General features: G+C 45.9%; 2 protein-coding genes across 9 annotated transcripts in view; both read right to left on the bottom strand.

Annotated features, from left to right (window-relative positions):
- Window positions 1-17,454, bottom strand: part of MATN2 (matrilin 2) — a 168,735-nt gene extending 151,281 nt beyond the window's left edge. For all 8 annotated transcript variants that reach the window (XM_005563764.5, XM_005563765.5, XM_065519467.2 and 5 more), the window contains exon 1: window positions 17,255-17,454. The gene's annotated coding sequence lies outside the window, so the exon portion shown is untranslated. The remainder of the gene's footprint in view (window positions 1-17,254) is intronic.
- A 3,183-nt stretch (window positions 17,455-20,637) lies between these two features.
- On the bottom strand, window positions 20,638-21,128 carry LOC102124527 (small ribosomal subunit protein uS12-like). Its single transcript, XM_045398537.2, is given in 2 exon segments — window positions 20,638-21,056; window positions 21,058-21,128. Coding segments are annotated over 2 exon segments (429 nt in total). The 3' UTR covers window positions 20,638-20,698.
- Window positions 21,129-26,654: the final 5,526 nt, after the last annotated feature.

Genomic DNA, 26,654 nt, shown 5'->3' with positions numbered 1-26,654 from the left:
CCTAATATTATTCCCACATTCCCATAAGGCTCAGGAAGGGTCAGTGGCCTGCCCAAGGTCACACACAGTTAGCAAGTGTCAGAGCCAGAATTCAAACCCAGGGTCAAGGCTGGGTGCCATGGCTCATGTCTGTAATCCTAGTGCTTTGGGAGGCCTAGAAAGAAGGATTGCTTGATGCCAGAAGTTTGAAACCAGCCTGGTCCACATAGCAAGGCCCCATTTCTACAAAACAATATTTTTTTAAACTCATTTAAAAAGTAAAAAAAGTCCAGATGTAGTGACTCACACCTGTAATCCCAGCACTTTGGGAGGCTGAGGTGGGCAGATCACTTGAGGCCAAGAGTTTGAGACCAGCCTGGCCAACATGGCAAAACCCAGTCTCTACAAAAATACAAAAATTAGCCAGGTATGGTGGCTCGCGCCTGCAGTCCCAGCTACTTAGGAGGCTGAGGCACAAGAATCGCTTGAACCCAGGAGGCAGAGACTGCAGTGAGCAGAGATTGCACCACTATACTCCAGCCTGGGTGACAGAGCAAGACTCTGTCTCAAAAAAAAAAAAAAAGAAAAAAAAGAGTAAAACAAATTCAAACCCAGGACTAACAGGTCAATTTTCCAATGCATTCATTAGTAGAAAACTGAAAGGAAAACCCCCAGAAATCAAGTCACAAAAAGCCATAGTTGTTTCCTTGTCAGAGGCAGGGACAGGGCAGGGGTGAGGCAGGGACCATGTTTCAAAACTTAAAAAAAAAAAAAAACCTCGCTATTTCAGCGAACTGTTTGTTCAGCAAATTGCTTCCAGGAATTGACCTGGGAATGGACCTGGGCCTGTCAACCTTCAGAGTCCAGTTTTTCACACTTGCTGTGTTGAACTAGCTCACTATTTTTAATATAATTTTACTATGCCTTAAGATTATATTTAAAATAGTGAATGTTTATTTAGCATCTCCTATGTGCCAGCCACTGGGCCAAGTGCCTTCAACGTATTAAGTGATTTAATTCATAGAGTAACTCAGAGAAGTTAAGTAACTTGCCCAAAGTAACATTGCTCATAAGAGGTGAAGTTCCAGAACCCACTAGCTCAGTGGTCCCCAACCTTTTTGGCACCAGGGACTGATTTCATGGAAGACAATTTTTCCACAGACCCAGTCGGGGGGATGATTTTGGGATGATTCAAGTGCATTACATTTATTGTGCACTTTATTTCTATTATTATTACATTGCAATATGTAATGAAATAATTATACAGCTCAACATAATGTAGGAATCAGTGGGAGCCCTGAGCTTGTTTTCCTGCAACTAGATGATCTCATCTGGGGGTGACAGGAGACAGTGACAGATTATCGGGCATTAGATTCTCATAAGGAGTGTGCAGTTCACAATAGGGTTGATGTTCCTATGAGAATCTAATGCCTTAATTTGTGCAGCAGCAATTTTTTAAAAAAAGAATCTAATGGATTTAATGGTGCTGGTGATCTGACAGGAGGCAGAGCTCAGGCGGTAACGCAGGCGATGGGGAACGGCTGTAAATACAGGTGAAGCTGAGCTCGCCCACTGCGCACCTCCTGCTGTGCGGCCTGGTTCCTAAGAGACCACGGACCGATTCTGGCGGGGGTTGGGGACCCCAGCACTAGCTCACTACAAATAACTACTCTCCACACTCCCCTTTTTAAATCTTTTTTTTTTTTCTTTTTTTTGAGACGGGGTCTCACACTGTTTCCCAGGCTGGAGTGTAGTGGCGCGATCGTGGCTCACTGCAAGCTTCGCCTCCCGGGTTCACGCCATTCTCCTGCCTCAGCCTCCCGAGTAGCTGGGACTACAGGCGCCCGCCACCACGCCCGGCTCATTTTTTTATTTTTAGTAGAGACGGGGTATCACCGTGTTAGCCAGGATGGTCTCGATCTCCTGACCTTGTGATCCGCCCACCTCGGCCTCCCAAAGCGCTGGGATTGTAGGCGTGAGCCACCACACCCAGCCCTTTTTAAACCATTTAAACTATTTTTTTGAGACAGGGTCTCACTCTCTCACCCAGGCTAGAATGCAGTGGTGTGATCATGGCTCATGGCAGCCTCAACTTCCCAGGCTTGAGCGATCCCCCCACTTCAGCCTCCCAAGTAGCTGGGACTACAGGTGTGAGCCAACACACCCAGCCTATTTAAACTCTTTACTAATTAGATTGGTCCCTTCTCATAGCTTTAACTCTGAGATTCCTTCTAAACAAAGGAAGAAAACAGAACATCTTGCCTCTTTCTCAAACCCTAAACTTACTATTTACTTTCAAGCTGCCTTGCTATTTATCATCTCAGGGCTTTTGTTAGTGGTGGGAGGACAGGGTCTCACTTTGTCATCTAGGCTGGAGTGCAGTGGCACAGTAACTCACTGCCTCTTTGAACTCCTGAACTCCAGTGATCCTCCCACCCAAGCCTCCCGGTAGCTGGGACTACAGGTGTGCCATCATGCCCTCACCTTATTTTATAAAACACTATTCAGTGTGTTTCATCATTTATATGTGATTTATTATTTTATTACTATTCCCCTTTCTCCAAACTGAACAGATAAAAAGTCCAGGCTTATTTGTTTCAAAATGTATACAACATGCTCTCAAGGCCCACTTCCACTCTGAGGCATTTGCACTCAAATCAAACACTTGGAATATGATGTGGTGTGTGATCATTTCCAAAAAACAAACATCATTGCATGTGGTTTGGGTTTAATGTGGATTTCAAGAAATGTTTGTATTTCCAAGTCACCACTGCTAACAAAAAGGCACTGAAGATAGGTGAAGAGTGAGCAGTTAAAAATAAACAAAGCAAAATAATGCTAGCTGTCTAACCCTGAGCAGGTTACTTACCCTCTCTTGACCTCAGTTTCCTCATCTTTAAAATGGAGGTAACAGTAGACCTAATTGTTGTATAGAATAAATCAGTTCATATGTAGATACATTTAAAGCACTTCAAACACTGTCTGGCACATAGGAAGTGCTGAATAAGTGTTAGCTATTTGTTGTTGTTGTTGTTGTTACTATTTGGAGACAGAGTCTCGCTGTCGCCCAGGCTGAAGTGCAGTGGTGTGATCTTGGCTCATGGCAACCTCCGCCTCCCGGGTTCAAGAAATTCTCATGCCTCAGCCTCCCCAGTAGCTGGGACTACAGGTGCGCCACACCATGCCCAGCTAATTCTTTGTATTTTAGTAGATGTGGGGTTTCATCATGTTGCCCAGGCTGGTCTTGAACTCCTCACTCACCTCAGCCTCCCAAAGTGCTAGGATTACAGGCATGAGCCACCACACTTGGCCTGTTGTTGCTGTTATTATTATTATTGGTATTATTCTGTAATCAAACCAATCAATAGTATACACTGTTGACCGGGTGCGGCGGCTCACACCTGTAATCCCAGCACTTTGGAGGCTAAGGTGGGTGGATCACCTGAGGTCAGAAGTTCGAGACCAGCCTGATCAACATGGAAAAACCCCGTCTCTACTAAAAATACAAAATTAGCTGGGCATGGTGGTGCATGCCTGTAATCCCAGCTACATGGGAGGCTGAGGCAGGAGAATCGATTAAACCTGGAAGGTGAAGGCTGCAATGAGCCAAGATCATGCCATTGCACTCCAGCCTGGGCAATAAGAGCAAAAGCAAAACTCCATCTCAAAAAAAAAAAAAAAAAAAAAAGAAAGAAAAGAAAAAGAAAGCATACACTTCTAATTTTGTCATATTAAGCCACTTAAGCTTAATATTAGACAGATTTTATGCTTACTTATGTATATTATCCTAATAATAACATACAAATCCATAACTGTTAAATACACATTAGTATCTAAAAATATTTAAAACTTTCTTTTTATCAAAATGCAATGGCAAAAGGCCGGGTGCAGTGGCTCACTCCTGTAATCCCAGCACTTTGGGAGGCTAAGGCAAGGCAACATGGCAAAACCTTGTCTCTACAAAAAATACAAAAATTAGGCTGGGCGTGGTGTCTCATGCTGGCTCAATCCCAGCACTTTGGGAGGCCAAGGTGCGAGGTCAGGAGATGGAGACCATCCTGGCTAACACGGTGAAACCTCGTCTCTACTAAAAATACAAAAAAATTAGCCAGGAGTGGTGGCGGGCGCCTGTAGTCCCAGCTACTCGGGAGCCTGAGGCAGGAGAATGGCGTGAACCCGGGAGGCGGAGCTTGCAGTGAGCCGCGATTGTGTCACTGCACTCCAGCCTGGGGACAGAGTGAGACCCCGTCTCAAAAAAAAAAAAAAAAAAAAATTAGCTGGGGAGGGTGGCACGCACCTGCAGTCCCAGCTACTTGGGAGGCTGAGACTGGAGGATTGCTTGAGCCCGAAAGGTCGAGGGTACAGTGAGCCATAATTACACCACTGTATTCCAGCCTGGGCAACAGAATGAGACTCTGTCTCAAAACAAACAAACAAAATGCAATGGCATGACAAGTCACAGACTAGTAGAAAATGTTTGTAAAATATGTTTCTGATCGATTATTTCTATCCAGACTATATAAATTCTTTTTTTTTTTCTGAGACAGAGTGTCACTCTGTCACCCAGGCTGGAGTGCAATGGCACGATCTTGGCTCACTGCAACCTCTGCCACCTGGGTTCAGGTGATTCTCCTGCCTCAGCCTCCCAAGTAGCTGGGACTACAGGTATGTCCCACCACACCTGGCTAATTTTTGTATTTTTAGTAGAGATGGGGTTTCACTATATTGGCCAGGCCAGTCTCGAACTCCTGATGTCGGGTGATCTGCCCGCCATGGCCTCCCAGAGTGCTAGGATTACAGGCGTGAGCCACAGTGCCTGGCTGGGACTATATAAACTCTTATCACTCAATTAGAAGAGGATAAACAACCCACTTCAGAATGTGCAAAAGATTTGAATAGTCACATCACCAAAGAAGATACATGGATGAAAAATAAACATATGAAAACATGTTCAACAGCGTTAGTCATTAGAAAAATACAAATTAAAAGCACAATAAGATGCCACAACAAATCTACTAGAATAGATAAAATTGAAAAGAGCATAATATAAGCTGGAATTGAAAAGAGTATAATATGACCTGAGAATATGAAAAAATTAAAAAACAATTTTTAAAAGACTGACATAACCAAGTGTTGGTGAGGATGTGAAGAAACTGGAACCTCGGTTCGGCACCGTGGTGCATACTTGGAATCCCAGAACTTTGGTAAGTCAAGGTGAGCAGATCGCTTGAGCCCAGGAGTTAGAGACCAGCCTGGGCAACATGGCAAAATCCCATTGCTACAAAACATACAAAAATTAGCCAGGCATGGTGGCACAAAGGAAGAAAACTTAGAACAGCTACCGGGGGGCGGGGCTGAGGTGGGAGAATCACTTGAGCCCAGGAGGTCGAAGCTGCAGTGAGCCATGATCACCACCACTGCACTCCAGCCTGGGTGACAGAGCAAGACCCTGCCTCAAAAAAAAAGAAAAATAGAAAGAAAATCTTACAGTGACTTGAAAACTAACATGAAATTTTCTAAAGTTACTTTAAGTAGAAATATTTTTAATATAAAATATTTTTAAATAAAGTAAATTAAACATAAGAAATTTAAAAAAGGAATTATGATGTTAGCTGTGGGCTTGTAAAAAAGATAAATAATAAGGGTCAGGCATGGCGGCTCACACCTGTAATCCCAGCACTTCGGGAAGCCGAGGCGGGCAGATCACCTGAAGTCAGAAGTTTGAGACCAGCCTGGCCAACATTGTGAAACCCGGTCTCTACTAAAAATACAAAAACATTAGCCAGGCATGGTGGCACATGCCTGTAATCCCAGCTACTCAGGAGGCTGAGGCAGGAGAATTGCTTGAACCTGGGAAACGGAGCTTGCAGTGAGCCCAAGATCACACCATTGCACTCCAGCCTGGACAACAGAGTGAGACTCTGTCTCAAAAAAAAAAAAAAAAAAAGATAAATAATAAAGGAATGGGAAAAGGATACTATATAGATGCCAAAATAAAATCAGTGTGGCAATATCAATACCAGACAAGATAGATTTTTTCCTAAAAACTGCAATGGCAGTGAAACAAAAAAAATAAAAAATAAGTCAGTGCATGTATCCATCTCAATGATTGTTTCTCAGTTTGGCATTTACAGCTGTCAGCATTTGAATATCAGGACCCATTTCTAACTGGAAAATGGAATGGTGTTTGAGAACAGTTCCTTTCATATATGGGCATCTGAGAAGAATTGCTGTGCTGAGAAATAGAGGTTAATTCAATCTGAACAGATTCCATGAAGCATTTGGGAACATGGAAAGAATATTTTAAAATAATACAACGGCTTTGACTTTTGTTTTAGCAATTTTTCTCTTCTCCATGGGACAATGAGTCTTTTCATTTAATTTTACCAAGGGGGTGGGGGAAGAGAGAGAGAAGGAGATTATTCTGTCTTAGCTACGGGTTCTTCTAAGCATCACTGTTGCAAGTAAATCGACAGGCGAGTAGAATTCCCTCCAGAGCCGGAACTGTATGCTGCGGTCCTTGAGACGAGAGGCCTGGTTCTACACACCTGCGTGACCTCACCTAGGTAACAGCTCTCTGGGCTTTAACTAGTCATCCATAAAATAAGAGGCATGGCCTGGGAGCCAAGTTTCTTCATCTAAACCAGACCATTGGCAAGATCCTGCTATCCTGAAGAAGGTGGCAAGATCCCCTCTCCAGTGGCAACCCCACCTCCAGACAAAAAGAGAAAGGGGACAGGACACTAATATTTATTAAGTGTCTGGATGGGCTGGCCAGTGAACTGGGCATTTTGCACAGTATCCTCTCATTTGATCTCCACAGTCATTCTGTGAGGTGGATGAGTTCCAAACTTGACGGATGGAACACTAAGATTACAGGTGGAAAGACCGCTCCAAGGCCTCAGAGCTCGTTACCTGGCAGAGACAAGACTGTACCCTGGCCCCTCTCAGGCAGTCAGTCTACTTGTTAAGAATAAGATTTTCAGGCCAGGTGTGGTGGTTCACGCCTATAATCCCAGCACTTTGGGAGGCCAAGGAGGATGGATCACTTGAGGCCAGGAGTTCGAGACCAGCCTGGACAACGTGGTGAAATCCCATTGTAGCGGGATTTTTTAAGGAATCAGAGAGACCGATGGGGTTGAGGAGGATATTTATTATTTAAGTGCACTGGCCCAGTCAGATTAACATCCAAAGGACTGAGCCGTGAACAAAGAGTTAAGTTACTTTTTAAGCATTTCGTGGGGTGGGGGGAGATCTGTTCAGGGGGAAGCATATTACAGAAGCAAGAAACAAAGATAATTGTTCAATTAATTGAGACACATGCATTACATCATTTCTTACTTTCCAAGGAAAAACACGTTTTACGATTTGAGTTTATCTGTCTAGTGACCTTGCAGTTGCACAGCTAGAGAAACAGGGTCTTCACAACGCCTGGGAAAGGAGGAGAGATAAGGCTCACTCGCCACAGAAAAACAGGCAGTTAATTTTTAAAGGACTCCGGCTCTTTCTCTTTCTCAGGGGGAATTGCGTTTTCTTATATACAACTGAGTTTCTGCTTACACATTCTTTAATTTCTTTTAATTCCTGTTCCACCATCTCTACTAAAAATATAAAAATTACCCGGGCATGATGGTGCACACCTGTAATTCCAGCTACTTGGGAGTCTGAGGCAGGAGAATCATTTGAATGCAGGAGGTGGAGGTTGCAGTGAGCTGAGATGGCACCACTGCGCTCCAGCCTGGGTGACAATGTGAGACTCGGTCTCAAAAAAAAAAAAAAGAAAGAAAGATTTTTCTAATGATAAATTCTTAGACATCAGGCTCAATAGTTTTGCCCCAGATCTCTCTGTCAGCATACCAGGTATGCACACCAACTGTTCTGTGCATTCACAGAGAACCATACAATACTGGAGCTGCGTGAATCTCAGGTGTACCTTCCTGTCTTCTGCCTAATCCTGGAATCCCTGGCAAACGGGGAGACATCTGGTTAGGACTCAAGGCCATCCACGATCTTCAGGCAGCTCTAAATGTCAGACCTCGGTTCTCCACGATGTTGACCTGATGCTGTCTGTAACTTCCACCCAGTGGTGCAGGCCTGCTTGCCAATTCAGCCTGTCCAGACACAAAGTCATCTTTTCCTCAAATCCTTTCATGGTCTTGCTAACCACATCCGCCCAGCCATCCAGACCAGAAACTTGGAGCCAGCCTCCACGTGTCCTCTGCATCCTCAACACATTTGTGAATGGATAAATTCTGGTGTTCCCGCCTCTGTACGGCTCCCCTGTCCAGGCCTCCTGATGGTTCCCACTGCTGCAGCGAACGTTCTACCCTCACCCTTTCTCAATCAGACTCCCAGGAGCCTCAGAACTGCCCTCTGTGCCTTGGGTCCCTCACCTACTGGCCCTTCTCTTGTTGTTTTGAATCGGCCTGTGGCCTCACTGTGCAATGTTAACATTCAAGGCCCTCCTTGACTGACCACTGCCCACCTCTCAGACCATAACGGCCCCCCACATCCACCCCAGCCTCCCCATTAGGGCTTGAAGAACTCAGACTCTTGTCATGGCAGGGCACCTCCATCCATGCCGTCCCTTGCCCTGAAATGTCTACATTCTACATTCTTTGAAATTGCATTCAGTCCTCAAGCCTCAGCTCACATGTCACTCATGCTGTAAAATATTCTCTCATTTTTCTAATGAGAACTGATTGCTTCATAGACCCCTGACAATGGGTTTGTTGTCTGCTGCAGCACACACCTTGTCACCTCTGTTTGCTCCTTGTGCTAGGTACCAAATTGTATGAATAATTTTTTTAAAAAATTATTAATTTGAACAAACATATGTATTGATCTTTCATTAATTAACAAAATATTAGTTGAGCAAAATGGCCCTGGTTCTGCATCCAAAAAGTACCGAAGTCAAGCCCATGTCTTCCTCTCCATACTATGTTTGCCTGAATGTAGGGGACTGTAACAGGAGGATAATGTCTTCCTTCTTCTTCTTCTTTTTTTTTTTTTGAAATGGAGTTTCGCTCTTGTTGCCCAGGCTAGAGTGCAGTGGCGTGATCTCGGCCCACTGCAACCTCCATCTCCTGGATTCAAGTGATTCTCCTGCCTCAACCTCCTGAGTAGCTGGAATTACAGGCAACCGCCACCACACCCAGCTAATTTTTTGTATTTTTAGTAAAGATGGGGTTTCACCATGTTGGCCAGGTTGGTCTTGAACTCCTGACCTCAGGTGATCCACCCGCCTTGCTCTCCCAAAGTTTTGGGATTACAGGCATGAGCCACCATGCCCGGACTTCTTTTTTTTTTTTTTTCTTTTTGAGACAATCTTGCATGCCCAGGTTGGAGTGCAGTTGCACAATAATGGCTCATTGTAGCCTTGACCTACCAGGCTTAAGCGATCCTCCTGCCTCAGCCTCCCCAGTAACTGAGACTACACCAGTACCACCACAATTTTGTATATTTTGTAGAGATGAGGTTTTGCCATGTTGTCCAGCTGGTGGCGAGCTCCTGGGCTCAATGATCCTCCAGCTTTGGCCTCCCAAGTGGTGGGATTACAGGTGTGAGGCACTGTGCCTGGCTCCTATTTTTCCTGATTGGAAGACCCCACATACAATTTCTTGGTCAACTTGAATATTTTAAAGGATACAGATGAAATATCAAGTATCTACTTATAATAATGTATCAATTTAGTCAAAAAACACATTTAAAACATTTTAAGTTATAAAATAACATGTTAATTTAGAAAAATTGCTCTTTTCATTTTATAAATGTTCCATAAAACTTTTTTTTCCCATAAAACAATGTTTTCAAATGCCTTATCTGCCTCTCTAACATCAAGTTTTTTTAGTTTTTTTATTTTTTTATTTTTTGGTTTAGTACTCAGCAGTCATCCCGAAATCCTGGGTGAGACTGCATGGAAATGGAAGCTATGCATGCTAAAAGCAACCAGGCACAGGTCATGGGGCCTCACCCCACACACACAGTTTGGACACTCACTGTCTCCAGACTTCTTGAACACAACACAGAAATAAACTGCTTTCTTTAACCCACTGTCATTTCATTTTTTCTGTAACTTGCAGCTGAACATAATCCTAACCAGTAGACCGTTTTTAAGTCTCTCCTAATGAACACATTTGCACCAGTGCTAAATACAATCTTCCCTTCCTGAATTTCTGCAGGTTGAATTGCATTTATGACAATTGAGATATGGGTAGGTAATCACTCCCTTTCAAAATGAAGTGTAGGCCAGGAGCAGAAGCTCATGCCTACAATCCCAGCACTTTGGGAGGCTGAGGTGGGAGGATCACTTGAACCCAGGAATTTGAGAGCAGTCTAGGCAATAAAGTGACACTTCGTCTCTATAAAAAAAAAAATTTTTTTTTGAGACTCAGTTTCGCTCTTATTGCTCAGGCTGGAGTGCAATGGCGTGATCTCAGCTCACCGCAACCTCCACCTTCCAGGTTCAAGCGATTCTCCTGCCTCAGCCTCCAGAGTAGCTGGGATTACAGGCATGCGCCACCACACCCGGCTAATATTGTATATTTAGTAGAGATGGGGTTTCTCCATGTTGGTCAGGCTGGTCTCGAACTCCCAACCTCAGATGATCTGCCTGCCTCGGCCTCCCAAAGTGCTGGGATTACAGGCATCAGCCACCGCACCCGACCCAGAAAAAAAAAATTTTTTTAATTAGCTGAGCATGGTGGTACACACTTATAGTCCCAGCTACTCAGGAGGCTGAGGTGGGAGGATTGCTTGGGCCCCAGGAGGTTAAGGCTGCAGCAAACTATGATCACACCACTGTGCTTCAGTCTGGGTGACAGAGAGAGACCTTATCTCAAAAAAAAAAAAAAAAAAGGAGAAGTGTGAATGGAAACAATCTCAATAGCCCTGTACAATAGCACAGAACAACTGTGGTGTGGCGATACAATGGGATATTACACAGCAATAAAAAATAATTAATTATGGCGTATGATAACATGAGAAATTTACAAATATAATATTGAACAAAATAACATTCAAAAATGGATAAAATGTATCTACAATCATAGGAATCGGGATTTTGGTTATACTTGGTTTGTTAGTGCACAGAAAGAGCCTGAGGGGGGATTCTGGGTGCTGGCAATGTTCTATTGATCACAATGCTGGTTACACATGGGTTTATGGCATGAAAATTAATCCAGCTGCATCCTTGATTAGTGTACTTTTTTGTATGTATACTTCTATAAGAAGTTTGTAGGCCAGGCGCAGTGGCTTAAGCCTGTAATGCTAGCACTTTGGGAGGCCAAGGTGGGCAGATCACAAGGTCAAAAGTTTGAGACCAGCCTGATTAACATGGTGAAACCCCATCTCTTCTAAAAATACAAAAATTAGCCAGGCAGGGTGGCTCGCGCCTGTAATCCCAGCTACTCAGGAGGCTGAGGCAGGAGAATCACTTGAACCCAGGAGGCAGAGGTTGCAGTGAGCCGAGATCGTACCACTGCACTCCAGCCTGGGCAACAGAGCAAGACTCCGTTTCAAAAAAAAAGTAGAAGAGGTCAGAGCATGATGGCTCATGTCTATAATCCCAGCACTTTGGGAAATCAAGGCAGGAGGATTGCTTGAGCCCAGGAGTTGAAGATCAGCCTGGGCAAGATAGAGAGACCCTATCTCTACAAAAAATGAAAATTAAAAAAAAAAATCTAGCCAGACATGGTGGCACATCCCTGTAGTCCCAGCTACTTGGGAGCCTAAGTGAGAGGGTCACTGAAACCCAGGAGACTGAGGCTTCATTGAGCCGCGACTGCACCACTGCACGACAGCCTGGGCAACAGAGCAAAACCTTGTCTCAAAAAAAAAAAAAAGTATAAGAAAAAGAAGGCAGAAGAGAGATCTGAGGGGTGGCAGTGAGAGAAGGATGCAGCCTGACATTGCTGGCTCTGAAGATGGAAGCAAACTAAGCAATGTGTGCAGCCTCTGGAAGTTGGAAAAGGCAGGGGAACAAATTCTCCCTGCTGACACCTGGATTTCTAGCCCCATGAGAACCATTATAGAATTGTGGCCTCCAGAACTGTAAGATAATAAATCTGTGTTTTAGGTCACTAAGTTTGTGCTAACTTGTTACAGCAGCAATAGGAAACTAGTACAGACACCGTCTGGGAATTTCAGGGAGGTCAAACGTCACTAGAGTGATTTGCTTCACAGAGATCTTGCTCTGGACGTGGGGGCATTTTTTCTATTTCGTTAGAAATGGAGGAGGAGAAGCAGCTAGAAAAGTCGGCAAATGCTGTTGATGGAGAAACAGAGACTGTTCTAAGGGCCAAAGTTGAGGGTTACTGGCCAGGTGTGGTGGCTCACGCCTGTAATCTCAGCACTTTGAGAGACTGAGGCAAGAAGATCACTTGAGCTCAGGAGTTCAAGACCAGCCTGGACAACATGGCGAGACCCTGTGTCTATTTTTAAAAGTTAAAAAAAAAAAATCAAAAAAAGAAACAAATTTGAGGGTTACTTAAGGGGAGGGAGAAAGCCCAAAAAGGACAGGAAGGAGCCACTTCTGAACTGAGTTTCAAGAAGCTCTGGGCTGACAAATGGAGATTTGATCCACAGCTTTGACCCCTCTGGTCTTGAGCTTTTGGTCTTTAAGACATGTGAAAACAGCCAGGCGTGATGGCTCATACCTGCAATCTCAGCACTTTGGGAGGCTGCATCAGGTGGATCATGAGGTCAGGAGTTTGAGACCAGTCTGGCCAACGTGGTGAAACCCTGTCTCTACTAAACATACAAAAATTAGCCAGACGTGGTGTTGCAACTTGGGAGGCTGAGGCAGGAGGATCACTTGAGCCTGGGAGGCAGAGATTGCAGTGAGCAGAGATTGTGCCACTGCTCTCCAGCCTGAGCAACACAGAGAAACTCTGTCTTGGGGAAAAAAGAAAGAAAGAAAAAAAAAAGAGATGTGAAAACAAACTCACTTAACTGGGAGGGTACAGGGAGAAGCCCTAAACAGCAGTAAGCTAAAACTCTTTGATTTAGATCATTTTCTCTAATACTCTAATATTTCTTTCTTTTTTCTAAATAGTTTTTCTTACCATCATGCCCAATCTAATATTCTAATATTTCTGGCAGACAGAATAATATGTCAAAGATGTCTATGGCCTAATCCCCAGAATCTGTGACTGTTGCCTTACATGGCAAAAGGGACTTTGGGCCGGGTGTGGTGGCTCACGCTTGTAATCTCAGGACTTTGGGAGGCCAAAGTGGGCAGATCACCTAAGGTTAGGAGTTCGAAACCAGACTTGCCAACATGGTGAAATCCTGTCTCTACTAAAAATACAAAAAAATTAGCCGGGCATGGTAGCTCATGGCTGTAATCCCATCTATTTGGGAGGCTGAAGCAGGAGAATACTTGAACCTGGGAGGCGGAGGCTGCAGTGACCCAAGATCACACCACTGCACTCTAGCCTGGGCAACAGGGCGAGACTCTGTCTTGATTAGCTCAGATTTTCTAGGTGTGGTTTTGTAAGAGGGAGACATGAGAGTCAGGATGGAGAGAAGGGTTGGAAGATGCTGTTGCTGGCTTTGAGGATAGAAGAAGGAACCAGGAGCCAAGAAATGCAGTCAGCTTTTAGAAGTCAGAAAATGAAAGACATGTTTCCAAGAGCCTACAAAAGGAAGCACAGAGCCCTTCTGACACCTTGATTTTAGCTCTATGAAACCCATTTCAGAGTTCTGAACTTCAAAACCACAAGATAACAACGTTGGGTTGTTTTAAGCCACTATGTTTGTGAAATTTGTTATAGCAGCAATAGGCAACTAATACAACAACATAAAATAACTACAGGGTATCCCCATGGGCAGTGAGCCCCACTTTCCATAAGTAGATAAAGGTTTCTCTGACAGTACTTTTAGAATAACTTTCCAAAAATGTTAGCTGATCCACCTGCTTAGCCACTGAGTTTTACATGCAGGTATTTTGTGAAATTTTCCATTTCAATTGACTCACTTTGAGTACTTTACACCCTTCGCACACTGTTGGATACATTCACACTAATTAGTTCATTTAACCCTTACAACAACCCTATGACGTAGTATAATGTCCATCTGACAGATGACATAACCGAGGCTCAGACAATAATAGCAAGTATAGCTAACAAATATCGATCATTTATTCTGAGCTAGGCATTGAACACATGTTAACTAATTTAATTCTCCCAAAAAAATCTATTCTTCATTTACAGATGAAGAAACAGATGTCAGGCACAGAGAGTCTAAGTAACTTTCCAAAATCTTTGCAGGTATGAGGGACTGGAACTGGAACCCACGTCCTTCGGGTGCTAAGAGCAATGTCCTTTGGGTTGTACCCCAACCCCATCTCATCCATGTCAAAGCCACTGTCATAGTCACTACCACCAATTACTGACAATAGCCCAGGCCTCTGGAATTCGGCCCAGGCCTGCCATTCCATCTGAGCTCCCTTCAGGCAGTGGTGGCTGTCTGCTGAGCCACATGGCAAGGTTCAAGGATGACCTCATGGGCTGAAGCTCCAAGTGGCAAGTGGTCCCTTGGAAGGACCTCCCTGGCACAATTCACTAGCAATAGCAATGGCATTCCCCATTCTCCCCTTGGTATATTCTCAGCCTCCCTCTTTCCCTGGCCCTCCTGAGTTATCTTCCCATATGCTTTAAACAGGGGAGTCCTCCATAGCTTCCCTAGAAGACAGGGAATCCCTAGAAGGGATGCTCCTGCATGTGCTACAGACCAGAGGGCAGTGAGTGCCAGGGACAGCATTAGAGGCACTCTGCCAGCTTGACTGATCTTAAACCTCCCCCACTCACCTCTCCCACTGCTTGTCCAGCCTCACACCCAACACCTTGCTCAGGCCAGTGTTACACCCATCACACCCTCTTCAACCTGCTTTTCCTGAGGCCTAAGCCTGTCACTCCCCCTTTTCCTCTCCCCACCTCATGCCTTGCCTTCTCGTAGGTGCCAGTCAGAACTGTTTCTAGATAAACTGTAGAATTTTTTTTCCAGAACCTCCAATGGCTCTCTTATTTCAAAGAGCAAACATCTCTCCTTTTCTTTAAATCTCAGGCCACACTTTTACCTTTTGCTAAACAAAGACATATGGCACTCGCTGATAAGAGCTTAGGGCACGACAGCTGCTTGAGGGTGTTTCAGATTCCGACTCTGCTCTGACACCTCCCACAAGCAAGTTCAGGCCTTGGTGGCCCTGGGTTGCCTGGGTCTGCACTCTGGCAACAGGGAACCCCAGAGCCCCGATTTATAGAAGACAGTGTCCTGGTAACTTGGGGGCCTGAGATTGAATTCTATTGGCAGAAATAAAAGTAAAAAGTGTGGACAGATAGGAAAATGCAAGGTGAAGAGCCACAAGCATCTCGTTCTCCACAGAGGATTCTAAGCGCCCAGTTTCAGGGACTGAGAGGAAACATTCCAGGCCATAAACCCATCTTGGTATTTTGAAATGGTTTTATGAGGTGGTCCCTTTGGAAGCAAGCAGGGAGAACTGCCCCGGTGTGGACTCCTGCATGGCCAGCTGAATAGGCATGGCTTATCTGCTACCCTCACGTATCCATGGAGAGCCTCTCTTTCTGAACTGGGGAAGAGGTGCATTAACTGCTCATAGCAGCTCCTTGCTATTTCTGGAAAGACAAGCAATTGAGCTCACCTAATCTTAGGATGCTCCTGGAAATGTTCTAAAGACTTTACTTGCCATATCTTTTTTTTTTTTTTTTTTTTTTTTTTTTTTTTTTTTTTTTTTTTTTTTTTGAGGCGGAGTCTTCACTCTGTCGCCCAGGCTGGAGTGCAGTGGCACCATCTCGGCTCACTGCAAGCTCCGCCTCCCGGGTTCGCGCCATCCTCCTGCCTCAGCCTCCGGAGTAGCTGGGACTACAGGCGCCCGCCACCGCGCCCGGCTAATTTTTTGTGTTTTAGTAGAGACGGGGTTTCACCGTGTTAACCAGGATGGTCTCGATCTCCTGACCTCGTGATCCGCCCGCCTCGGCCTCCCAAAGTGCAGGGATTACAGGCGTGAGCCACCGCGCCCGGCCATCTTTTTTTTTTTTTTGAGATGGAGTTTAGTTCTTGTTGCCCAGGCTGGAGTGCAATGGCACCGCAACCTCCGCCTCCTGGGTTCAAGCGATTCTCCCACCTCAACCTCCCGAGTAGCTGGGACTGCAGGCGCTGGGCCACCACGTCTGGCTAATTGTGCATTTTTAGTAGAGACGGGGTTTCTCTATGTTGGTCAGGCTGGTCTCCAACTCCCGACCTCAGGTGATCCGCCCGCCCCGGCTTCCCAAAGTGCTGGGATGACAGGCGTGAGCCACCGCGCCCGGTCGCCATATCTCACTTAATCCTCACAGCTCTGTGGGTATTACCATCCTCATTAGACAGATGAGGAAACTGAGGCTTACAGTGGTTGGTTACCTTCAAGTTGGGTACCCAACTTCACAGCTGAGGTTGAAACCCAAGCAGGCTGACCCCAGTCTCTGCTCTCGACCGTTCCTTTAGGCCGATTGTAAGTGTGCTTGGTGCAGATGCATTATGGCTTCCTGATTTATGACTAATTGAAACTTGGTCAATTGGGTTTGTTCAGGGTGGGCGCGAGTGTCCCTGAGGAGAGCACCTTCCTGTGTCCCCAGTCCTGGACACCCTACCAGGGACAGTCCCCATTTCTCTGTCCTCTCCCCAAACGGCTCCAAACTGTTCTGGGGTTTCTAGCAACTACCACAAAATGCCTTCCCCTTTCTCTGCCTCTTCCATAATATGGGGAAGCTGGAGGTTTAGCTGCCATAGAGAACCCAAGAACAAAATCCAGATGACACGGGCATGAAAATACCAGGTTCTAAGGAGAGAAGAGGGAGCCATCGGCTGTCCGTGGAATAGGAATCACCCCGCATACCCACTCAACAGGTCTCCCTTTCCCCGGGTCGCAGTGGCCGGGGTCTGGGCGTCCCCGCTGCGGGCCACAGCGCCCCCACGGGGCACTCCGGGGCGGCTGCGGCGCGGCTTGTCCTGCGCAGGGAGCGCGCCCAGCTCTCCCGGCCGGGGTGGCGGGACTTCTCCCGCTGAGGGGTCGGGCAGCGCCTCCCTCCCTCTCCCGCTGTCCTCGGAGGGGTCGAAAGCGCCGGGGCCCCGGGGCGCTGGGGGCCGCAGTGCGGGCCTGGGGAGGGCGCCTGCGCGTCGGGCAGCCAGAGCTCGGTTTGTCTGTCGGTGGGTCGGTCCGCCTGCACCTCGGGGCCGCCCGGCCGCGCAGAGCCGGGGGAAAGCGCGCCGCGCTCACCTGCAGCCGCCGGCGCCTGGGAAGCGAGGCAGGAGCGCAGTCACCCGGGTCTTTCTCGTCGGCCTCTTAGCCTCGCCGAGGGCCGCTGCTCTCCTCGGGAATCGCTCGTGGGAGGCGAGGACGGAGCCCCAGCCTCTGCCTCTATCTCCGCCGCCGCCGCCGCCTGCTCCAAGTCCCATCCCAGAGCGCTCCCCTCGCTCGCTGGCTGCCTGGGAGGCGCTGGGCAAGGGCGGGCGGCTGGGGAGGCGGTGCCGCGGCGAGGGTGGGGAGCGGGCCGGGCGGAAGGAGGGGTGTCCTCTTTGGGGATGGGGAAGGCGCGGAGAGGGAGCGGCGGCGAGGGCGGCCCTACCCTGCGGGCAGCCCCGGGAGCTGGGCACTCTGGCGGCGCACCCTGCTTGCTGCCACCTGGCTCCTCTCTGTCCGTGCCTGAGCCCAGGCGGGCATCGGACTCCAGGGGTCGGGAGCCCCAGGCTCAGAATACAGGCAGCTTTAGGGGCCTGTCGGGTGGGAGTTCGGGGAGGGGTCTTCCGGGGGAAAGGAGACATGGCAGGAATCTTATATCTAGAACTTGGGGTCATGATCTGCGGGATGCACCCACTGATGACGGGGATGGAGAAAAAGTGGTGAGAATTGGGCTAATTGATGACAAGCGCCAAGAGCTGTCTTGCCAGTGCCCAGAGCACCCCACCAGTGCCAGTTCATATTAACAGAGCGTCCACTGGCTGGGGACCAGGCCCCGGGGTGGGGAGGAGGTAAAGATGCCAGGATGGAGAGGAGACAAAATTCCTACCCCGAGGGAGCAGGGAAAGTCTAGTTCAGACAAGACTTTTGAAATTATGAGCAGAGATATTTTCAACTTTGCAAAATGGAGGAACCTCACCTTAGATGTCCCCATGGAGCCTTGGAGGGATGCAGAAGACAGGATTGGCCAGTGACAGTCAAAGTGGCAGGCACCCCACTCTACTAGCTCCCCAGTTCCTGGAGGCTGGGGTGAGTGGCTCTACAACAGACCAGGACATCTCCTATAAAGCACCAAAATTCTGTTCCCAAACCACTAACCCAGTTCAGGTTTTAACAAACTACCAGCAGAGACAGCAGCATTAACTAGTTTCAAAACTTTTGGATGTGCCACAATCTGATAATTTGGTGCTTTGGGTGAACTTTGTTTTGTAATTAACCGTCACTCCTATTTGATGATAGAGTTGGTTTCGGAAATGTGAATAAATGCCACGTACAAAATCAATTCCTCGGAAAAGCTCCAGGAGGGGTAATTAAAATTCCAGCCATGAAGCAAGGGGTTAACATACTCGGGCCATCAGGCAACTCAATGGTACCTTAATACCAAGAAAGAATTGTGTATTCCTGTCCCTTTACCCAATACCTTAGGCCCACTGGGCACTCTTGGCTGCCTGCACTGATCAGAAATCATTTTTTTGTTATGTCTTTGGGAGGAGGTAGGTGGAGGTCAGAAAGCAGAGGAAAGTCTTCAGGAAATGTTTGGTCTCTGAAGTCTTGGATCCCATAGAAGAAAATTCTTCCTGAGTCTGGGCCAGTGAAAATCCCCTAGGAACTGGGGAAATTGAGCTACAGTTTATGGAAACTTAAATTTAAAATGTGTTGCCTTATTCCAAGACACCAGTGTGATCCAGTAATTTACCAGGAAAACAATAACAATCCCCACACCCTTCCAAATTGTAAGGAAATTGTAATTTAGTAGCTGATTCCAGTGACTCTGGTGTATGCCAATTAAAATGGGTGTTTTCCCCCCAGGGAGTTCTACTGGAATTCTTCAGAATAGTTCATCTATGTACAAAGCACACTTGGGGCCAAGTCAAATAGGTCAAATGAGTTGTTCTACCTTGTGGGATGATCTTCAGGTCTGCCAGAAAAAAATGAAGCAAAAGCAAGTTCAATGTCCTGAAATATAAAGTCAGAACAAACAATGAAATGATTTCTGGGTTACCTTCAGGATGAATTGCAAGTTGATAATTAAGGCTATAGATTAGGAAAAGGCCAAAATTGCCTTTTCTGCTAGAGGTCCTGCCATGTCCTAGATGTACAGAGAACCTTATTCAGAAGTGTGGGGTTAAGATTTTTAGTTCTGGGACTGGGCGATGGCTCACGCCTGTAATCCCAGCACTTTGGGAGGCTGAGGCGAATGGATCACTTGAGGTCAGGAGTTCTAGACCAGCCTGGTCAACATGGTGAAAACCCATCTCTACTAAAAATACAAAAGATAGCTGGGTGTGGTAGTGGGTACCTGTAATCCCAGCTATTCAGGAGAATTGCTTGAACTTGGGAGGCAGAGGTTGCAGTGAGCCGAGATTGTGCCACTGTACTCCAGCCTGGGCAACAAAGCTAGAGTCCATCTCAAAAAATAAAAATTAAAATTAATAATAATAATAATACAAAAATTAGCTGGGTGTAGTGGCACACGCCTGTAATCTCAGCTACTCGGGAGCCTGAGGCTGGAGAATCACTTAAACACGGGAGGCAGAAGTTGCAATGAGCCGAGATCGCACCACTGCACTCCAGACTGGGTGACAGAGTGAGACCCTGTCCCAAAAAAAAAAAAACAGATTTTCAGTTCTTACATGGGCACTCATGTAAGCAGACAAAAATGAGATATGTATTATCTGAGAACTCCTAAGAGTTCACGAGTTAACTGGAATTGGTATCTGTTTAAGCTATATTTGGGACCAACTCTCAGTTCTCTGTCTCCACGGAGAGTCTATTGTGGAGTAGGGATTTGGGTCGGGGGAGTCATTTGACCCAGGCCTCACACTCGTGAACAGCCTCGAATATAGACTTTAAACATAAGCATCCCTTTGCCCCTTGTAAACATTAGAACTTTTTTGTTTTGCCTTAGAATCCTTCTTACTTGAGACCTAGCTATCTGGCCTAGAGGGCAGATTGAAATGAGACTGTCAAATCCAAAGGGGACCAGAGTACAGTATAAGGAAACTGAAGAACAGACATGTTGCCTCACAGACCTATAACCTAAAATAAAGCTCTACTGAATGCATGAGGAGACATGTAAAATTGCAATGTCATCTTACGTGCACTGTTTCCCTAGGTGACAGACAGTGTTTGAGTCCCATGTAAACTATTGGAGCTCCTCCCCGTCTCCCTCAAGCAGAAGGGCAGGAAAGGAAACATCTTCATATCCGGCCAGCTGCCAATTTGTTGGAGCTGGAGTTGCAGGGTTAAGGGAATGTTGCAAGGTAGTGGATGAGCTTGGACTCCAGCCCAGGGAGGGGAACCCTGTAGGCAGGGCAGTACTCCCTTTGGGATACCCCATCTACATGGACAGCTGGGTCCATGTCCAGAGGGTTCCTTTGAGGACAGGCTGACTGATGGCACCATTGTCCTAGGTGGCATAATTTCTTTTTTATTTTTTTGGCATATGAAAATTTATTACTACAGTGTTTTCATCATTAAAATTTATGATCTTGGTCTTTCCTTCTTGCCTTTGTATAGGGCCAAAAGAAAGACACAGGCTATTTTGACAACCCAAAAGCGGACTCCAGAAATATAACCAACAGCATGACCTTTTTGACCAAATCCAGCAACCACAACTTTATCGTTTTCCTCAGTAAAGTTCAAGCAATCATCATTGAGTACAAAGGCTGTGATTTTCTTGCCATCCTTGATCCACTGGACCCTGACACACTTCCTAATGGCAGAATTTGGCTTTTTGGCTTCAACTCCTACTTTTTCCAGCACAATTCCTTTTGCATGAAAAGTACCTCCAAAAGGGTTGGCCTTCAGGGCTGTGCCCAGATGGGCTTTCTTGTACTGTATCATGCCACTTCTGATCTCATCGGTGACTACAGAGCCTCCTAGCAGTACGAAGTCCACGACACTTGCCCATCCTGCCAGTGCTACAGGCCTGAGCAAAAGAGAGAAGCAGCTGTCGCAGGTGAAATCATTTCTAAATAAACATATCCCATCTTGGAAAGACAGGATGAAAGTGATCAGGAAAAAACTACAGCAAGTTGAAAATTTGTTCAGGAAAACAATGCTCATTTCAAAGGGTACTCAAATGTTTTTATGTGATCTTGACTTGGATCACGAGCTCCTGAGGACAAGGACTGGGCCTTTTGCTTGTTAATAGATCTTGCCCTATGCCATGCTGTAGAAGGGACTGGGTTACTGGCTTTAACCTGGATTTTAGAACCTTGTAGTTTTGTGGAATCAGACTGATGCAGCTTCCTATCAAGGATGAGGTAAGGCCTGGCACAGTGGCTCATGTCTGTCATGTCAGCCCTTTGGGAGACCTAGGCAGGAGGATCACTTGAGCCCAGGAGTTCGAGACCAGCCTGAGCAACACAGTGAAACCCCATCTCCGCAAAAAATTTAAAAATTAGCTGGAGCTGGGCGCGGTGGCTCACGCCTGTAATCCCAGCACTTTGGGAGGCCGAGGCGGGCGGATCACGAGGTCAGGAGATCGAGACCATCCTGACAAACACGGTGAAACCCTGTCTCTACTAAAAATACAAAAAAATTAGCCGGGCGTGGTGGCAGGTGCCTGTAGTCCCAGCTTCTAGGGAGGCTGAGGCAGGAGAATGGCATGAACCCGGGAGGCGGCGGAGCTTGCAGTGAGCGGAGATCGCGCCACTGCACTCCAGCCTGGGTGACAGAGCGAGACTCCGTCTCAAAAAAAAAAAAATTAGCTGGATGTGGTGACATGTGCCTGTAGTCCCAGCTATTTGGGAGGCTGAGATGGGAGGATCACTTGAGCTGGGGAGGTCAAGGCTGCTGTGAGCTGTGATTGCACCACTGTACTCCAGATTCCAGCCTAAGCAACAGAGCAAGACCCTGTCTCAGATTTTAAAAAAGAGAGATAATAGGCAGTCACGGTGGTGCATAGCTATAGTCCTAGCTACTTGAGAAGCTGAGACAAGAGGATCCCTTGAGCCCAGGAGTGTGAGCCTGGCTTGGGCAACACAGCAAGACCCCATCTCTACCAAAAAAAAAATAATAATAATGTTAAAGAATGAGAGAATAGAGTGAAGTGGGGAGCCTTAATGCATACGCAATAGTAAGTACAAATATGATTTGTTTTCTTGGATACTGACAAGGCTGAAACACTGCCTGTCTACCTGCAGACTGTCATCCAGGGGAGAGTGGCATGACCACGGCTCACTGCAGCCTCAAACTCCTTGGCTCAAGTGATCCTCCCACCTCAGCCTCTCTGAGTAACTGGGATTACAGACATGCGCCACCATGCCACCATAGACTCATTAATATCCTTGACAGAAGGTAGTTAGTTGAGTGTCACAAGGATGAGGCTATCGGCTTCTAATAGCAGACCACTTTGTGCCAATTTCTAGGTTAGTGAAACTACCTGCAGACTAGGTTTCACTTTGGAAGTGGAGGATGGACCTGCTATTTATGGAAGCATCGCTCAGCAACACAGATTGCTGCTGCTTTCATTCCTAAACCTAGAAATTGGCACAAAGTGCTCTGCTATTAGAAGCCGATAGCCTCATCCTTGTGATACTCAACTAACTACCTTCTGTCAAGGATATTAGTGGCCGGGCGCGGTGGCTCAAGCCTGTAATCCCAGCACTTTGGGAGGCCGAGACGGGCGGATCACGAGGTCAGGAGATCGAGACCATCCTGGCCAACACAGTGAAACCCCGTCTCTACTAAAAATACAAAAAACTAGCCGGGCGAGGTGGCGGGCACCTGTAGTCCCAGCTACTCAGGAGGCTGAGGCAGGAGAATGGTGCAAACCCGGGAGGCGGAGCTTGCAGTGAGCTGAGATCCGGCCACTGCACTCTAGCCCGGGCTACAGAGCAAGACTCCGTCTCAAAAAAAAAAAAAAAAAAAAAAAAAAGGATATTAGTAAGTCTATGTCTGCATCGTGGCGCACGTCTGTAATCCCAGTTACTCAGAAAGGCTGAGGTGGGAGGATCACTTGAGCCAAGGAGTTTGAGGCTGCAGTGAGCCGTGGTCATGCCACTCTCCCCTGGATGACAGTATGAGACAGTATCTGAAGAAAAAAAAAATCATTTCCACTGCAGAAATTACCTGCAGTGGGAATTTCTGTGCTTGAGTCTACGCTACCTGCCACAGAGGAATTTATATTGCTTTTACTATTGGAATTTTGTGATCTTCTTATAAAGGATGAAAGACAAACAAGGTTTATAATGCATGGTCTTACAGGGATTTCATTTAAATCTGAAGTGACCAGGAAGTAGGTGAACAGGTCACTATCTTTAAGTTGCATATTAGCTGTTGAGAATTTTCCCCCCATTTATCCAAGGTCTCAGGGTTCCACCAGTGTCTTAGATTTGGTCATTTATTGCTTTAACAATGATTTACTAGGAAAGGGAAAAGAGAAAGCTCCTAAGAGGAGACACATCTAGCAATTTAATTGTGGATTCAGATTCCTACTGAATTAAGCTCACATGAATGGGACTTGATCACAAGAATAGTGAGAACTAAGAATGCTGGTTTCCTTTTGATTTCAAATTTAGGCAGACTATTAGGTAGCCTCTCATCTTAGCAGGACTTTAATCTTTCTTCGGAAAGCAATCCTTTTATGACTGTGTTGCTATTATCACCTTTACAACTTTCTTGTAAGAGTCAAGACACTCCCCTAAAAGACCCCCAGCCCAGCACACACTACTCCAGCTGTGGCTTTGGCAGGGTTGCTGGAGCAGTGACTTTCCCACGGTCTCCTTGCATCATCTCTATAGGAATGAATGAATTTTTTTCTTTTTTCTTTTTTTTTTTGTTTTCTTTTTTCTTTCTTTTCCCTTTTTTTTTTTTTTTTTTTTTTTTGGAGACAGGGTCTCAATCTGTTGTCCAAGCTAGAGTGCAGTGGTGCAGTCATGACTTACTGCAGCGTCAACCTTTCAGGCTCAGGTGATTCTCCCACCTCAGCCTCCTGGGTGGCTGGGACCACAGGCATGTGCCACCACGCCTGGCTAATTTTTGTATTTTTAATAGAGACAGGGTTTTGCCATGTTGGCCAGGCTGGTCTTGAACTCCTGACCTCAAGTGATCTGCCCACCTTGGCCTCCCAAAGTGCTGGGATCACAGGCGTGAGCCACCACGCCCGGTGGAATGGAATTTTTTTCTAGTAGGCGCTTCTGAGTTGTCTCTGGGGAACTTGAGCTCCACTGAGTTGCTTTTAAAAATTTGTTGCAGTCACTGGGATGGGATTACAGCTGGCTTTAATTTTCCTTATGTGCTTATTTTATTTTATTCTAGTAAATATGTTTTGAGTTCCTTCTATCTACCAGAAATATGCCATACACAAACAGAGCAATACGTAACACATAGACTCTCTGAGTTGATAATCTACTGGCGGACTATCAACAAGAAAAGCAGTAACCATAGAGCAGAAGATATACCTTGATTGGGGATGCTGAGGATGCCATGGAAGAACATAAAATGAATGCCACCCAGGGCCAGGCACGGTGGCTCATGCTGTAATCCCAGCACTTTGGGAGGCCAAAGGGATTGGATCACTTGAGGCCAGGAATTCAAGACCAGCCTGGCCAACATGGCAAAACCCCATCTCTACTAAAAATATAAAAATTAGCTGGGCATGGTGGTGCACACCTGTGGTCCCAGCTACTCGGGAGGCTGAGGCGGGAGGATCACTTGAACCGGGGAGGCAGAGGTTTCAGTGAGCCGAGATTGCACCACTGTACTCCAACCTGGGTGACAGAGCGAGAGACTCCATCTCAAAAAAAAAAAAAAAAAAAAAAAAAGAATGCCAGTAGTAGGCCATAGGCTTCTAGAAGGAAGTCATTTTCACATGGAGACCAAAAGGATGAGTTATTGGCTTTATTTTCTGTTCTTACTTGCAATCCATTACTTACATAATTTTATTAAAACCTACAAGTTTGCAATGTGTCTTGATGCCCAGCTCATACCTGGATTTTCTATTAAGATGTTTAAGGAAGTTTAACTCTCAGGGACACAGATGATACAGTGCATTAACTTCAACAGGGAAGAAAAAAAAAAAAAAAGCCTACACTCCCATGGGAAGTGACTACTCTCTTCTGTCTCTATTGGATAGGTGAGAAAATAGACAGCGATACTGGCTTTCTGGGGCAGGGGCAGGGAAGGAAGTTGGGTTGTAAGGTGGCCCTAGACTATTCCTCCAAGACAGTACAAATTATGTCATTGTTCTACTTACTTACTAGCCTGAATTATGCTTGAAATTTAATATGTATATTCTTCTCAACAAAGATAGTTTAAAATGGTGCCCAATTTCCTCAAAAGGAAATTGCTCCCTTAAAAACAACCACTCTAAAAGGTCCACCTCTGTTGATCCCTCTTCCTGCCTGAATACATTCTTTGTAACAATGAAAAGCTGATATTTGCAGAGCATTTTCCAGTCTAATTAAATGGGAAACTGACAGTTTTACTTATTTAACACGAAACTCAAGTTGAAGATTCACCCCAAGTTTACAGTTTACACAGCTTTGTATAACCTGCTTTCCTTCTTGGGATGTATTCAATCAAATTAGTAGAAATTGATGGTTGTTAAGAAGCAGCAAGAAGTTATATGTACAGAATTCTGAAATTCTCGATGTCTCAAAGAAATGCATTACCTACTTTGATGTATTAATCTGCATTTAAGTCCTCTGCCACTTACTATATGACTTTGGCCCAGTTATTTACCTCTAAAACCCTCGGTTTCCTCACCTGTAAAATGGGGAGAGAGTTAACAATATATCTAAGCATGCCTGCATACAGGAAGGGCTCGATAAATGGTAAATGTTTTTCTACCTTATAAAAGGGTAGAAGCTGCAGGGAAAGAAAGAGGGGCGAGGAGAAGAGGACCTGTGATCTTAAGTCAGGAAGGCAGGAATGACAGGGAGGGCACCAAAGGACACACATTAAATCAACAGGAGCAGATCTCGGGGAAAGAGAGGACAATTTTCCGTTTTAGGCACAATGAATATGAAATGTCAACTGATTGTCAAGATAGAGAAGACTGGGATTTAGAGCTGCTATTATTTTTTACTGAAGGCAACTAAATGTAGGAAAGGTAAATTTAATAAAAGACCTACAGTTAAAAACAAGTCAAGGAACACCCTGCGAAGTAAAATAGAGAAGGAGTGTAATTAGAAATACATTCCTTGGCCAGGCATGGTGGCTCATGCCTATAATCCCAACAGGCTGAGGCAGAGGATCACTTGAGCCAAGGGGTTCAAGACCAGCCTGGGCAATATAGCGAGATCCTGTCTCTGAATTAAAAAAAGAAAAAAAAAGAAATACATTCCTTTAGTTAAAATGAATAAAATGGGTATCACACAAAGGCCACCACACTGGGTGCAAGGGGTGTCCCTGCCACATGAGACAACATGGTCCTTTATGCTGTTGCTGGTCACAGACAGCAGACCCATTGCTCCTTGTCTTCCCAGAG

This window comes from Macaca fascicularis, chromosome 8, assembly GCF_037993035.2.
Source record: "Macaca fascicularis isolate 582-1 chromosome 8, T2T-MFA8v1.1".
Classification (NCBI taxonomy): domain Eukaryota; kingdom Metazoa; phylum Chordata; class Mammalia; order Primates; family Cercopithecidae; genus Macaca; species Macaca fascicularis.
The sequence above is the reverse complement of the archived record's forward strand: the minus strand, read 5'-3'. Positions and strand labels throughout refer to the sequence as shown.